Source organism: Macaca mulatta, chromosome 9 (assembly GCF_049350105.2).
Source record: "Macaca mulatta isolate MMU2019108-1 chromosome 9, T2T-MMU8v2.0, whole genome shotgun sequence".
NCBI classification, from domain to species: domain Eukaryota; kingdom Metazoa; phylum Chordata; class Mammalia; order Primates; family Cercopithecidae; genus Macaca; species Macaca mulatta.
This window is the reverse complement of record NC_133414.1, coordinates 145,568,605-145,582,757: the sequence shown is the minus strand read 5'-3', so window position 1 is coordinate 145,582,757 and position 14,153 is coordinate 145,568,605. Positions and strand designations below refer to the sequence as shown.

General features: G+C 48.7%; 1 protein-coding gene across 12 annotated transcripts in view; it reads right to left on the bottom strand.

Moving 5' to 3' along the window:
- Window positions 1-12,801, bottom strand: part of LOC100427702 (scavenger receptor cysteine-rich domain-containing protein SCART1-like) — a 57,317-nt gene extending 44,516 nt beyond the window's left edge. For 11 of the 12 annotated variants that reach the window (XR_013398466.1, XR_013398470.1, XR_013398468.1 and 8 more), the window contains exons 1-5: window positions 12,237-12,801; window positions 11,419-11,742; window positions 9,950-10,261; window positions 8,983-9,297; window positions 10-315 (exon numbers count right to left, since the gene is read on the bottom strand). Coding sequence is in view for 5 of the 12 variants with exons in the window: in XM_077947909.1 (XP_077804035.1) it covers window positions 10-315; window positions 8,983-9,297; window positions 9,950-10,261; window positions 11,419-11,742; window positions 12,237-12,297 (1,318 nt within the window). In the remaining 7 variants the exon portion in view is untranslated. The remainder of the gene's footprint in view (window positions 1-9; window positions 316-8,982; window positions 9,298-9,949; window positions 10,262-11,418; window positions 11,743-12,236) is intronic. The other variant, XM_077947912.1, reaches the window with a different exon arrangement.
- Between the last annotated feature and the right edge of the window lie 1,352 nt (window positions 12,802-14,153).

Sequence of the window (14,153 nt, the reverse complement as noted above, 5' to 3'; positions counted from 1 at the left end):
TGCACCCACCTGAGCAGACCGCGGAGGCTGAGTTTCCCGGGGCACAGGCCGGGACGCCCAGGGTGCTTACTGGGCAATTCCACAAGTAGGGTTCTGTCCCCCCACAGTGAAACGCGTCAGGCCAGATGGCAGCGTCCCCGTCCCCAAAATGGCCTCCTCGAGGTGTGGCCACCGCACTGCCACAATTGAGCTGATGGCAGAGGACGGTGGCATCTGCTATGTCCCAGTGGGTGGCACAGAGGGGCGCCCAGGACCCCTGCACCTGGAGCTCCACGCGGCCCTCACAGCTGCTGCTGCCATTGACCAGCCTGAACTCTGGGGGAGAGGAAGAGTCAGCGTGGCTCGCACATGGCAGACACTGTCTGCACTTTCCTTCATGTGAGCCTGAGCCTGGTTACACAGTCCAGTACTTGGGGGACCAGACTGAGGGCATGAAAACAGCTTTGGCGAGTGACGTCACCACAATTGCCTGGGAAATCAAAAAGTGAAGGGCATCATCCCTTCACTTAGGCAGTGATTAAGTTGGGAAAACTATGGAAATACACTTTGTCAGTGCTCTGGAATGCACCCAACACAGGGGAACGCTAATAAAGGTGAAGCTGCTGAATGTTGTCTCCAATAAGCAGGCAGTGAGCACCAAGACAGAGCTCCACACACCCTCTCAGATCCTGCTTCTCATTGCCAGCCAAAGCTCTGGGAAACGGGGCAGCACCCCTGGCCCCAGTCCCCAGGCCCCACACATGCTGCTGCACCTGGTTCTTGGTGTGAGCCTAGTCAAACATACCCCACACCCTGCACTTCAGAGGAAATGCCTGAGGGTAAGTAGCAACAACAGTATACGTGGCAGAGTAAGGAACCCCAAAGCTCCATCTCCCTCTAATGTAATGACTAGGTGGTAAAACTCATAACCAACTTTTTTGAAATTCTAGTATCTGGGAACAACTTGAAACCACTTAAGGAAGAAAGAAGTGGCAAATTTGATTCTGCATAAGGAACGAGTGAAGAATAATGCCTTAGTATTGAAGGTGTGCCCCAACAAAGAGCTAACATGCAAAGACTGGAAGAGTCGGGAGTGCTTGTTTGTCTGTTTTTTACTATGGGCATTTAAGGAAACATGTCTAATCACTAACCCCACTAACCAACAGAAAAGAGACCCTAGTGGTCACATGCAACAAAGAGTCTTTACAAAAGGAGTTTAGAAAAGTCATTAAACAGGGCCAGGCACGGTAGCTCATGCCTGTCATCCCAGCCCTTTGGGAGGCCAAGACGGGTGGATCATGAGGTCAGGAGTTCAATACCAGCCTGGCCAAGATGGTGAAACCCTGTCTCTACTAAAAATACAAAAATTAGCCAGGCACAAAATTATTACTAATTACTAATACAAAAATTAGTGGTGGATGCCTGTAATTCCAGCTACTCGGGAGGCAGAGGCAGAACTGCTTGAACACAGGGGGTGGAGGTTGCAGTGAGCCAAGATCACACTACTACACTCCAGCCTAGATGAAACAGCGAGACTCCATCTCAAAGAAAAAAAAAAAAAATCAGCAACAACCAACCCTGGTGATAGAGAAAAATGTGATTTCTAGAGTTGCCACAGTATAATAATTCAAAATGTCCAGTTTCCAACAAAAAAGATGAGACATGCAAAGTAACCATAAATTATAACACATTTATAGGGGGAAAAGGGAAATAGAAATTGTCCTTGAGGATGCTAAGTTATCAGACTCACTAGACAAATACTTTAAATACACTGTCTTAGATATGCTCAAAAAGCTATAGGAAACCAGGATAATGATATCTTACCAAATAAGGAATATTGATAAAAATATATAAATTATAAAAAGGAATTGAGTAGATTTTTCTGTAGCTTAAAAAAGTTCAATAACAAATGAAAAATTCACTAAAAGGTTCAACAGCAGATCCCTTGAGTGAGCAAAAGATAGAATCTATGAACTTGAATATAAGTCAATTCAGATTATCTAGTCTGAGGAGCAGAAAGAAAAAAGAATTTAAAAAATCAATAGATCCCAAAAGACCTGTGGGACACCATTAAGGATACTAAGAGATGCATAATCAGAGTCACAGAAAGAGAGAACACTGGCTCTTCCACAGAATAACAAAAAAAAAAAAAAATTTTAAGAGAGAGAGGAGAAAGTGAAAGAAAAAATATTTGAAGAAATAATGGTAAAAAAATTCCAAGTTTGATGAAAGATATAAGTCTGCATCCAAGAAGCTCAACGAACTTCAAGTAGGTTATACTTAAAAATATCTGCACTGAGACACGTTAAAATCAAACTCTCAAAAGACAAATGTAAAGAGAATCTTGAAAGTAGCAAGAGAGAAGCGACTCGTCATGTACAAGGGATCCTCCATAAGACCAACAGTTGATTTCTCAGCAGGAACCACGGAAGCCAGAAAGCAGTGGAGTAGTATATTTAAAGTGCTGAGAGGAAAACCTGGTCACTCCAAAATTCTGTATCTAGCAAAACTATCCTTAAAAATGAAGAACTTTAAACAAAAGCTGAGGAAACTCATTGCTAGTAGACTTGTCCTACAAGAAATGCTAAAGGGTTTAATTCAGGCTGAAATAAAGGCACTAAACAGTAAATCAAAGCCTAATGATTAATCTAATAACACTGATAAGGATAATTACATAGGAAAATATAAAGGCCAACAGTATTGTATTTGGGGTTTGTTATACCTTTGTTTGTTCATACATGCTTTAAAAAAATAGGCATGAAACAAAATTATACATTTATGTTAATGGACAATGTGTAAAGATGAATTAGTGACAATAACAATATAAGAGCAGAGATTTTGTATACTATTGAAACTAAGTTGGTTTTAGTGCAAACCAGAGGTTTGTAAATTTAAAATATTTCTTATGATCTCCAGGGGAACCACTAGATAGAAAACTAAGAAATATACCAAAAAATAAAAAAACAGAATGGGAAGGGAGTGAAAATGGTACACTGTAAATGTCAATTAAATGCAAAAGAAGGCAGTAATGGAGGAATTGAGGAACAAAAAAAATAAGACATGTAGGAAACAAATAGAAAAATAGCAGAAGTGAATACTCCTTATTGGTAATTACTTTAAATGTAAAGGGATTAAACCATCTAAATAAAAGGCAGGAAGGGACAAAATGGATTTTTTTAAAAACTTGTTTTAAAATGTGCTCTCTTCATAAATTCACTTCAGATCAAAAGACCATTAGGTTAAAAGTGAAAGTTTGGAAAAGATACACATAGTCACCAAAAGAGAGTTGAAGTAGCTATACAAATATCAGACAAAATAGACCTAGTCACAGTTTGAATGTTCATGTTCCTCCAAAATTCATGCTGAGATAGAATCCGAAAAGCAACAGTATTAAGAGGTGAAGCTTTTTGGAGGTGGTTAAGCCATGAGGGCTCCATCCTCATGAAGGACATTAGCCCTCATAAAGGGCTCAAGGGAGCAACTTCATCCCTTTTCCTCTTTTGCTCCTCTGTTACGTGAGGACACAAAGAAGGCCCCGTCTGTGAGGAACAGGTCCCTCCAGACACTGAATCTGCTGGTTCCCTGACCCTGGATTTCTCAGCCTCCAGAACTCTGAGACATACATTTCTGTCATTTACAAATTACCCAGTCTACAGTGTTTTCTATAGCAGCCTAGATGGACTAAGACAGACTTTAAGTTAAAAATTGTGAGGAGAGATAAGAAAAGGATTATATATTTATTAAAGGGTCAGTCCATCAAAAGAATATACAACAAATATAAGCATACGTGCAGCTAATAACAGAGCCAAAAGTAATAAAGAAAAAAATTGACCAAATTGAAGGCAGAAATAGATGACTGTAAATAATAACTAGAACCAAAAACATCTCACTTTTAATAATGGATAGACCATCTATGCATATAGCTAATAAGGAAAGAAATCACTGGAAGAACACTATAAACCAACTAGACCTCACAGACATATGCGAAACACTGTGCTCAACTCAGCAAAATACACATTTTTCTCTCGTGTCCATGAAATGTTCATCAGGGTAGACACTATGTTGAGGCATAAATCAAGTCCGAATAAATTTTAAAGAACTGAAATCATAAAAAGCATCTTCTCTGACCATAAAGGAATGAAGTTAGAAATAAATTTAAAAGGGGAAACTGGGAAATTATCAAATAGAACACACCCATAAGCAACCAATAAGTCAAGGAAGAAATCACAAGGAAAATTAGAAAATACTTTTGGATGAATGAAAGTGAAAACACAACATAACAAAATTTATGGATTGAAATGAAAGCAATGCTTAGAGAAAAATTTATAGTAACGAACATCTATATTAGGAGCAAATAAATATCTCAAATTAATAATGGCATTTACACCTTAAAAAACTAGAAAAGGAAGAATAAACTAAACCTGAAGCTAGCAGAAGGAAGGAGATACTAAATGAAATATAGAATGAAAAACAATAGAGATAATAACAAAAATAAAAGCTAAGTCTGTGAAGAGATCAACAAAAGTGACAACATTTAGCTAGACTGACCAATAAAAAAAGAGAACACCCAGCTGGGCGTGGTGGCTCATGCCTGGAATCCCAGCACTGTGGGAGGTCAAGGCGGGTGGATCACGAGGTCAGGAGATTGAGACCAACCTGGCTAACATGGTGAAACCCCATCTCTACTACAAATACAAAAAAAAAAAAAAAAAAAATTAGCCAGGCGTGGTGGCGGGTGCCTATACTCCCAATGACTCGGGAGGCTGAGGCAGGAGAATGGTGTGAACCCGGGAGGCAGAGCTTGCAGTGAGCTGAGATCGCGCCACTGCACTCCAGCCTGGGTGACAGAGTGAGACTCCATCTCAAAAAAAAAAAAAAAAAAAAAAAGAGAGAACATTCAAATTACCAAAATCAGAAATGAATGTGGGGGGTACTTGGTATGAAATCTATACAAATAAAAGAGAAGTGTAAATGAACACCTTGACTAATTTCATAGTATTCACCCCCCAGTTAGATAATTTAGATGAAATGAACAGATTTCTAGAAATACACAAATTATCAAAACTGACCCAATAATGAACAGAAAATCTGAACAGAGCTATAAAAAGTAAAGGAAATAAATCAGTAAACAAAAACCTCTGAACAAAGAAAAGCCAAGCACCAGGTATCTTCACTTCACTAGAATGAAGGAAAAAAAATAAAACAAAATAAAACATGATAATTTCAATTGATGCAGAACAAGCATTTGACAAAATCCAACAGACTGTCATGATAAAGCATTCAACAAACCAGAATAGAAGGGAACTTCCTCAATGTGGTGAAGAACATTTATTAAAAACCCACAACTAGCATCACACTCAATGAAGAAAAACTGAAAGCTTATCCCTTGAGATAAGGAACAAGACAAATATACACTTTTTCACCATTTCTACTCAACATTCTACTGCAAGTTCTAGCCAGAGAAATTAGGCAAGAAAAAAGAAATAAAAAGCATCTGTATTGGAAAGGAAGAGGAAAAACTATCTGTATTCACAGGTACATGATCTTACATATAGAAAATCCTACAGAATCCACCAAAAAACTATTTAAAGCCATAAGAAATTTCAGGAAAAAAGAGGGCATAAAAAAATAGTTGCATTTCTATATTCTAACTATGAATAATAATAAAAGAAGACCCCAAGAATACTCAAAGCAATCCTGAGCAAAGATCAAAGCTGAAGGCATCACATTACTGGATTTCAAAGTATACTACAAAACTATAGTAACCAAAACAGCATGGTACTTGATATGAAAATAGACACATAGGCCAGTGAAACAGAGAGAGAAGATAAATAAATCCATGTACTTACAGTCACCTGATTTTTAACAAAGGTGCCAAGAATACACATTGGGAAAAGGACAGTCTCATCAACAAATGGTGCTGAGAACACTGGATATCCACATGCAGAATGAAACTAGACCCCTGCCTCTCACTATATACAAAAATCAATTCAAGGTTTATTACAGACCTAAATGAAAGACCCACAACGATAGAGACAACTAGAAGAGAACAGGGGAAGTGCTCAGGACATTGGTCTAGCAAGGATTTTTCAGATAATACCTGAAAAGCACAGGCAACAAAAGCAAAAATAGACAAATGGGTTTACAGAAAACTAACAACCTTCCATACAGCAAAGGAAACAATTGACAACATGAGAGAAAATCAGTAAGTTGAAGAGATATCTGTACCCCCATGTTTATGGCAACACTAATCACAATAGCCAAACTATGGACTTGAACCTGTGTTCATCAATGGGTAAATAGAGAAAATGTGGTCTATATATTACACAAAATGAAATCTTATTCAGTCTTAAAAACAGAATGGAATCCTGTCATTTGCAGCAATGTGGATGGCCTGGCAGACATTATGTTAGGTGAAATAAGTCAGAGAAAGACAAACACCAGAGGATCCCACTTGCACATGGAATCTTGAAAAGTTGATCTCATAGAAGTAGACAGTAGAATGGGGCTACCAGAGTTAGGGAGTGTAGTGAGGAGGAGATATGGGGGTGACTGGTCAACTGGTAAAACGGTAGAGACAGAGAGAGAAGTTTCGGTGTTCTACAGCACAGGCGGTTGGATACAATTAACAGTATTGTACTATATATTTCAAAATAGCTAGAAGAGAGAATTTTGAATGTCCTCACCACAAAGATACAATCATGTTGAGGTGATGGATATGCTGAATGCCCTGATTTGATTATTACACAATATATACATGCACTGGAACCCTGCACTATACCCCATAAATGTGTACAATTAGTATGTATCCAAAATGTGTCAATTTAAAAAAGAATGAAATAATAATAATAATGTTTACCAAGGAGGCCCAAGACAGACTTATACACTGAAAAATACAAAACATTTTTGAAAACAATCAGTGAAAACCTAAACAAATGCAAAGACATTCTATGTTCATAGATGGAAAGATTTAATATTGTTAAGACGGCAATACTCCCAAACCAATCCACAGATTCTATGAAATCCCTATCAAAATCCCAACAACTATTTTTTGTTCAGAGATAGAACTGATTCTAAAATTCAGATGCAATTTCAAGGGACCTTAAATAACCAAAACAATACTGAAAAAGAAAAACTTACAGGACTCATTTCCCTATTTCAAAACTACTACAGAGCTATGGTAATCAACACAGCATGCCACTGGCATGAAAATACACATATAAGTCAACAGAACAGATTGAATGTCCCAAAATAAGTGTATCCATGTGGGGCAAAGGATTTTCACATGGTGTGAAGAAAATTCAATAGGAAAGATCACCTAATCATTACAAAAGTATATATGTACTGAGACATCACACTGTACAATTATTATGTGTCATTTTAGAATAATAAATACATACGTTCAAAACATAAGGAAAGAATGTCTTCAACAAATGGACAACTGGGCGCCACACACAAAGGAATGAATGGAACCCTTTCCTTATACCATATACAAAATGTAAGTCAAAGTCAATCAAAGACCAAATAACAGCTGAAACTATACAACTGAGAAAAAACCACAGGAGTAGTCTTCATGACCTTGGATTAGAGACTGGATTCTTAGATATGACACTAAAAGTTCAAGAAACAAAAGGGGAATAAATAGGTAAACAGGACTTCCTCAAAACTAGAAGCTCGTGCCTGAAGGGGCATTATCGGAAGTGAAAAACACCCCACAGAACGGGGGGAAATATTTGCCAATGATATATTGAAAGGGATGTAGGGTCCGCATGGAGAAGGGTCCTGAATAAACATTCCTCCAAAGATGAGCAACTCAAAGTCAACAAACACCTGCGAGAGGAAGGGAGGGAGGGAGGGAGCGAGGAATGAAGAGAGGGAGGAAGGAAGGAGGGAGGGAGGAAGGGAGGGAGGGAGGGAATGGAGGGAGAGAGGGAGGAAGGAAGGGAGGGAGGGAATGGAGGGAGGAAGGGAGGGAGGGAGGAAGGAAGGGAGGGAGGGAATGGAGGGAGGAAGGGAGGGAGGGAGGAAGGGAGGGAGGGAGGAAGGAAGGGAGGGAGGGAGGAAGGAAGGAAGGAGGGAGGGAGGGAGGAAGGGAATGGAGGGAGGAAGGAAGAGAGGGAGGGAGGAAGGAAGGAGGGAGGGAGGGAGGGAGGAAGGGAATGGAGGGAGGAAGGAGGAGAGGGAGGGAGGAAGGAAGAGAGGGAGGGAGGAAGGAAGGAGGGAGGGAGGAAGGGAGGGAGGGAATGGAGGGAGGAAGGAAGAGAGGGAGGGAGGAAGGAAGGAGAGAGGGAGGAAGGGAGGGAGGGAATGGAGGGAGGGAGGGAGGAAGGAAGGAGGGAGGGAGGAAGTAAGGAAGGGAGGGAGAGAGGAAGGGAGGAAAGGAGGGAGGGAGGGAGGAAGGAAGGAGAAAGGAAGGAGGAAGGAAGGAGGGAGGGAGGGAGGAAGGAGGGAGGGAGGGAGAGAGGGAGGGAGGGAGGGAAGAAGGAAGGAGGGAGGGAGGGAGGAAGTAAGGAAGGGAGGGAGAGAGGAAGGGAGGAAAGAAGGGAGGGAGAAAGGAAGGAGGAAGGAAGGAGGGAGGGAGGAGGGAGAAAGGAAGGAGGAAGGAAGGAGGGAGGGAGGGAGGAAGGAAGGAGGGAGGGAGGGAGGAAGGAAGGAAGGGAGGGAGGGAGGAAGGAAGGAGGGAGGGAGGAAGGAAGGAAGGGAGGGAGAGAGGAAGGGAGGAAAGGAGGGAGGGAGAAAGGAAGGAGGAAGGAAGGAGGAAGGAAGGAGGGAGGGAGGAGGGAGGGAGGAAGGAGGAAGGAAGGAAGGAAGGAGGGAAGGAGGGAGGGAGGGAGGAAGGAAGCTGGGGTCCCAGCAGCCCCAGGCCCAGGGCGCGAGCGCCGGGTTCGGTGTCCAGGGAGTGGCCGTGCCCGCGCCCCACAGGGCACTGAGCGCCGCCCCCGCCCCACAGCCTCGGCCTCCCTGCCCCGACCCAGCCTCCCTGCCCGGACCCGGGTGACTTACTTTCTCCCGTGCACCTGAGCCCCGCGTCACGGCCGGGCCCACACTGGCTCCCGCGCGCCCGCGGGCAGTGGAACAGCAGCGACTCGTTGCCCGCACAGCGGAAGGCCTCCGTCCACACCGGCCCCGAGCCCCGGCCGAAGCGGGCGCCCTCGGGCGTGGACGCCGCCGCCCCGCACTGCAGCTCCCGGCACACTACGTGGGCCGTGGCCAGGTCCAGGTCCGCGTGGCAGACGGTGCCCCAGGTCAGGCCCCGCCTCACCTCCAGGCGCCCGGCGCAGGGGTGCTCGCCGCCCACCAGCCGGGCCTCGGTGTGTCCTGGGGGCAGACGCAGGGCTGGAGCACAGGGCAGGACCGGCTCGGTGTAGGCCTCTGGGATGAAGCGACCTGACCGCTGCCCTCGGGTCCCACGGAAAGGACCGATGCAGGAGGACTCAGGACCACCGGGGCTGGTCCGGCCCCTGGGGCTCTGAAGCGGCAGGAGAGGTCCTGGGGTGGGCAGGCGGAGGCCTCTGCCACCCTCCCATCTCCCTGGGGTCCTGGGTCCAGCAGAATTCGGACAGCAACAGTCCCCACCCCAAAACAAGGATGTCCATCCCGGGGCCTGGGGCCCCCACATCTGTGTCATGGAGCCCACTCCCAGGCTGGGACCTGGACCCTGGCAGGCCACTGTAACCACCTGGTCAGTTTTAAGCCCAGTGCCCAGCCACACCCTGGCCAGAGCCCCGAGGGAGGAGCTGCCATCCGTGTCAGCCATCTCCCCAGGTGACCCCTGGGCCACCAGCCCCTCTCCCTCCCCCGGACAGGGGTACAGGAGGGCAGCAGCATAGGGGCCTCGCTGGGCAGGTGCTGAAGCCCCAGGAGACAAGACCCCCACACCCTGTAGGCCAGGGCCATCCCCTCAGTCCCCGCACACTGCTCTGAGTGGACACCTCCCGTCTCAGAGATTCTCAGGAAAGGGCGTCCGTACCTGCACACACCACCTCAGAGTCTGTTGGGAGGTCACAGTGGTCTAGGAAGTTCAGGTTGAACCTGCAGTTGAAGATGCTGGACTCTGTTCCCTGGCAGGAAATGACTTTCGAGCCCAGCCAGCCTGGGTGCCCTGTGAGGTGGGGCCTGGATGCCTGGAGGGCTGGGCCGCACCCCAGCCTTCCACAGAAGACGCTGGCCTCCTTCTGGTGCAAGCCACAGCTTATCACAGGGCCTTCCGTTATCCGGATCACAGGGGTCCCCGCACAGGGGCTGCCTCCACCACGCAGCCCCAGGGAGGCCAGCTTTCCTCCTGCACACACAGGTGCCCACTCTGGTTCCACTTCAGTTCTGCTGGGGCTTGGTCCTCCCACCCCTAACGTGTGGACTGAGGCAGTGGCCTTTGTTGAAGGATGAGGTGTGTGGGGGTCTGCAGCAGAGGCCTTTCTTTCGGGCCCAGGACCCCAGAGGGGGCAGCCAGAGACTATACCTGCCCACTTTAGGTCCCCTCTCCCCACCACCCTGTGCCCAAGAGGCCACCTGCACAGATGGCAGGACAAGCTCCATGCCCTCTGGCTTCTGGGGCCTTGCCCACAGTGAGGGCCCATCAAGTGGGGAGGACAGCACATAGGAGATCGGCCCATCTGCTCCTCTCTGAGAGGCCCTGCAGGCCAGTATCCCAGGCCTGGTCATACCCCCACAGTGCTCTCCACACAGGGCCAGCTGTCTCTGGTTCTGGAGCTCATGCCTTGGAGTTTGCAGGCCAAGGCCCTCTGGTGCCAGTGGCCTCTCCTTGCCTGTGTCAATGCCCCTCATTTCTCTCTCCTCACACATGCCACTTTGAGCCTCTGCTTCCCACCAACAATCCAGCAGAGGGGAAAGGGCAGGGTCCCCGCCAGAGCCTGAGCAGGACAGGGCTGCTGAAATCTGGGGCAGATCCAGGAGCTCAGAGCCTCCTGAGTGGGCCCTGACAAGGGAGAGCACAGGAGCAGAAAGCCGAGATGAGGGCCAGGAGGGAGCACCTCACTCAGCACCAGCCTCTGCACCTGCCTGAGCCCCTAGGCCGGTGCCTTCACTCGTGCCAGCCACTCAGGGGAGGAAGAGAGGGACCCTTCACCCCACAAGGTCCCGTGGTCACCACTGGCCCCCAATGTTTGATGGTTGCCATGAGTCAATTGAACCCAAAAGGACTGAACTCGGGCTGGGGTCCCGGCCAGGGATGGCCTCGGTGTGTAATATGTTCCTCAATTGTGCTGTGCCGTCTGGGCCTTTGGAGGGGACACACATGGAGTCATACAGTGCCATGAGGGTCTGAAGGTCACAGCACTGGAGTCACAGTCACCCCAGGAAGAAGGGTCTTGTCTTCCACCCGGGGAGACTCAGGCAACACCCCTCCTCCCCAAAGTGAAGGTCGTGGGTGGGGACAGGGCCACAGACTGGCAGAAGTGGCTCCCGGGGCACCCGTCCTACCTGAGCAGTGGACTGCACCGATGCACTCACACTCACAGCCGTTCAGTGACCCCCACTTCCCCAGGGAGCAGTCCCAGAGTGAGGCCTCCACACCCTGGCACTGCACGCCCTGCAGCAAGGACTGCTGAGCCTCCTGCGGCCACACCACATACGTGGGGACATAGAGGGCGCGACCGCAGCCCAGCTGCCTGCAAATCACAGACGCCTCCCGCAGGCCCCAGTGGTCCCCACACACCAGGCCCTGCTGCCCCAGGGACTGCACCTGCAGGAGGCCCTCGCAGCGGTTTCCACCCCTCACCAGGGCCAGGGACTCTGCAGCGGGAGCTTCGGGGACAAGAACATAGGAAAGGCGTCATGGCAAAGGTACCCTTGAGTACTTTATGCCCAGAACTTCCGAAGTTAGAAATCTAACTGTCACCTTCCAGCCCAGTTTGCACCTTACTCTTGATTTTCCCAAGTTTTCTCACGCATTATTTGGATGTCACCAATAACATGAACAAACTTAAATATCAACAAAAATGAACAAAATGTTAACAAAAACAGCCTAAGGACCATTTTCTGAGGAAATTCAATGAAGTGAAGGTCCCAGCCTTTCACATGCATTTGGAAGGCCCAGAAAACAAGACTGTGATCACTCTGCCCACTCATGAGCCCTGCAGCGGACACCCCAGCCCTCTGTGGTCGCCAGCTGAGGCTCCCAGGATTCACAGCAAGGAGCAGACGGGACCACTGTGGTGTCATGGCCCCCGCCCCCATGGAATGTCCTGCACACCGGGGCTCTGACCCCCAGCGCCCTGCAGGCAGGGGCACACACTCACCGGGAGGGCGGGTCCCGCAGGCCAGGAGCAGGGGCCACAGTCCCAGAGGGAACAATGCCATGCCTGGCCACTCTGCTGCTGCCGTGCCCCAGGCTGATGCTCTCGTGGCAGGGACGTGTGTTCCGCCCCCGGACGGAAGGTGGACGCCGACTCAGTGTGACACCTTTCTGAGAAGGAAGCCCGTGCACGCCCTCGCCTCCTCCCCCCATATCAGAGCTGTCATCTGTCACCCGTGCCTCAGCCCAAACGGTGCCAGCAGCGTGTGGTGAGGCCAGGCTGGGCTTCCTGCAGCTGGTGCCCAATGCAGCCCCAGGTGTGAGATGGACCAGTGAGGGCCCATTCTCAGCAAGGCCCTGGTGGCCACGGGTGCTGACACCAGGGCCTGGCAGCGGAGGGATGGACCTTCTCTGCCTCTCACAAAAGGTGCGGCTGAAGACCTAGGGTCGTGCTAAGCTCATGTGCTGTGAACACACAGACCTAGCAATGGGAGCAAAATTCTGAAAAACGTGCGTGCCTGCGACCCGAATTCGTAAGGGATGCACGGCCTCCCTGTGAGGCTGTGTCCTTGGGAAGCCGCCAAATCCAACAGAGGATTAAATCAATGATGCGGCGTCTGAGGCAAGGCCAGAAAGGGGCAGCGTGTATGCAGGGCTGGATAAACACTCGCATTTGGGCAAGTCAATACGCCAGCTACGTGCTTTTAGAGACAGGGTTTCACCATGCTGCCCAGGCTGGTCTCGAACTTTTGGACTCAAGTGACCCGCCTGCCCTGGCCTTTTTTTTTTTTTTTTTTTTTTGAGACGGAGTCTCGCTCTGTGGCCCAGGCTGGAGTACAGTGGCCGGACCTCAGCTCACTGCAAGCTCCGCCTCCCGGGCTCACGCCATTCTCCTGCCTCAGCCTCCCGAGTAGCTGGGACTACAGGCACCCGCCACCTCGCCCAGCTAGTTTTTTGTATTTTTTAGTAGAGACGGGGTTTCACCGTGTTAGCCAGGATGGTCTCGATCTCCTGACCTTGTGATCCGCCTGTCTCGGCCTCCCAAAGAGCTGGGATTACAGGCGTGAGCCACCGCGCCTGGCCGCCCTGGCCTCTTAAAGTGCTGAGATTACAGGCATCAGCACACCCCGTCTGGCCTGTTTTTACATGTACAATAATTAAGCATGGTATTATTTTATAAGCAGCATAATATCAATAAAGGTCAATTTCCAGTAGATTTGCCAGAGAACCAGTTCAGAACAGGGTGACTCCGGTTTCTAGACCTCTATGTGGAGACCAGGAGAGTGAGAGGGAACCAGATTTCCAGAGAAGGTCACAGGCCCGTCCGCCAGGCTGTGTGTGCTGGAGCCCCGTGCCTGGGACCTGCCGCTGCCTCAGGTGCTTCCCCGAACTCTGACTTGCAAAGGGCCTCTTTAGTGCCCTGCACATGGAGTCAGGAAGGTGAAAGCCCTGGGGAGGCCTTGGGGGAGGGTCTGTAGCTCTAGGTCCCCGTGTCTGTGCCAATCGCTGTTAAAAAAAAAAAAAAAACTCATAAAACACTGCTGCTGGGAGACCGGGGGGAAGAAACGGGAGGGGCGAGGCAGGCACACATGGCAAGTCTGGGAGGAGCGAGGCCGGCACACACGGCAAGGCTGGAGTGGGCAGCAACACCAGGGTCCTCCCCGTGGCACTGACAGCTTCACTCTGCTCCCCAAGTGTCCTCCAGGTCCGTGTCTCATGCTCACACCTCATCCCATTTCCTGCCACCTCGCTGCTCTCTCCCCCACGGCCCCTCCACACACCTCATGCCTCCCTACCCTCACCCTCCCCAGGGACCACCCACATCCCCTACCCCCCACCTTGCCCTAAGGACACGCCTCGCACAGAGTCAAGCCAGGTTGGCCAACCCTCGATTAGGGGTTGTTGCCTGAGAGCAGGCCCT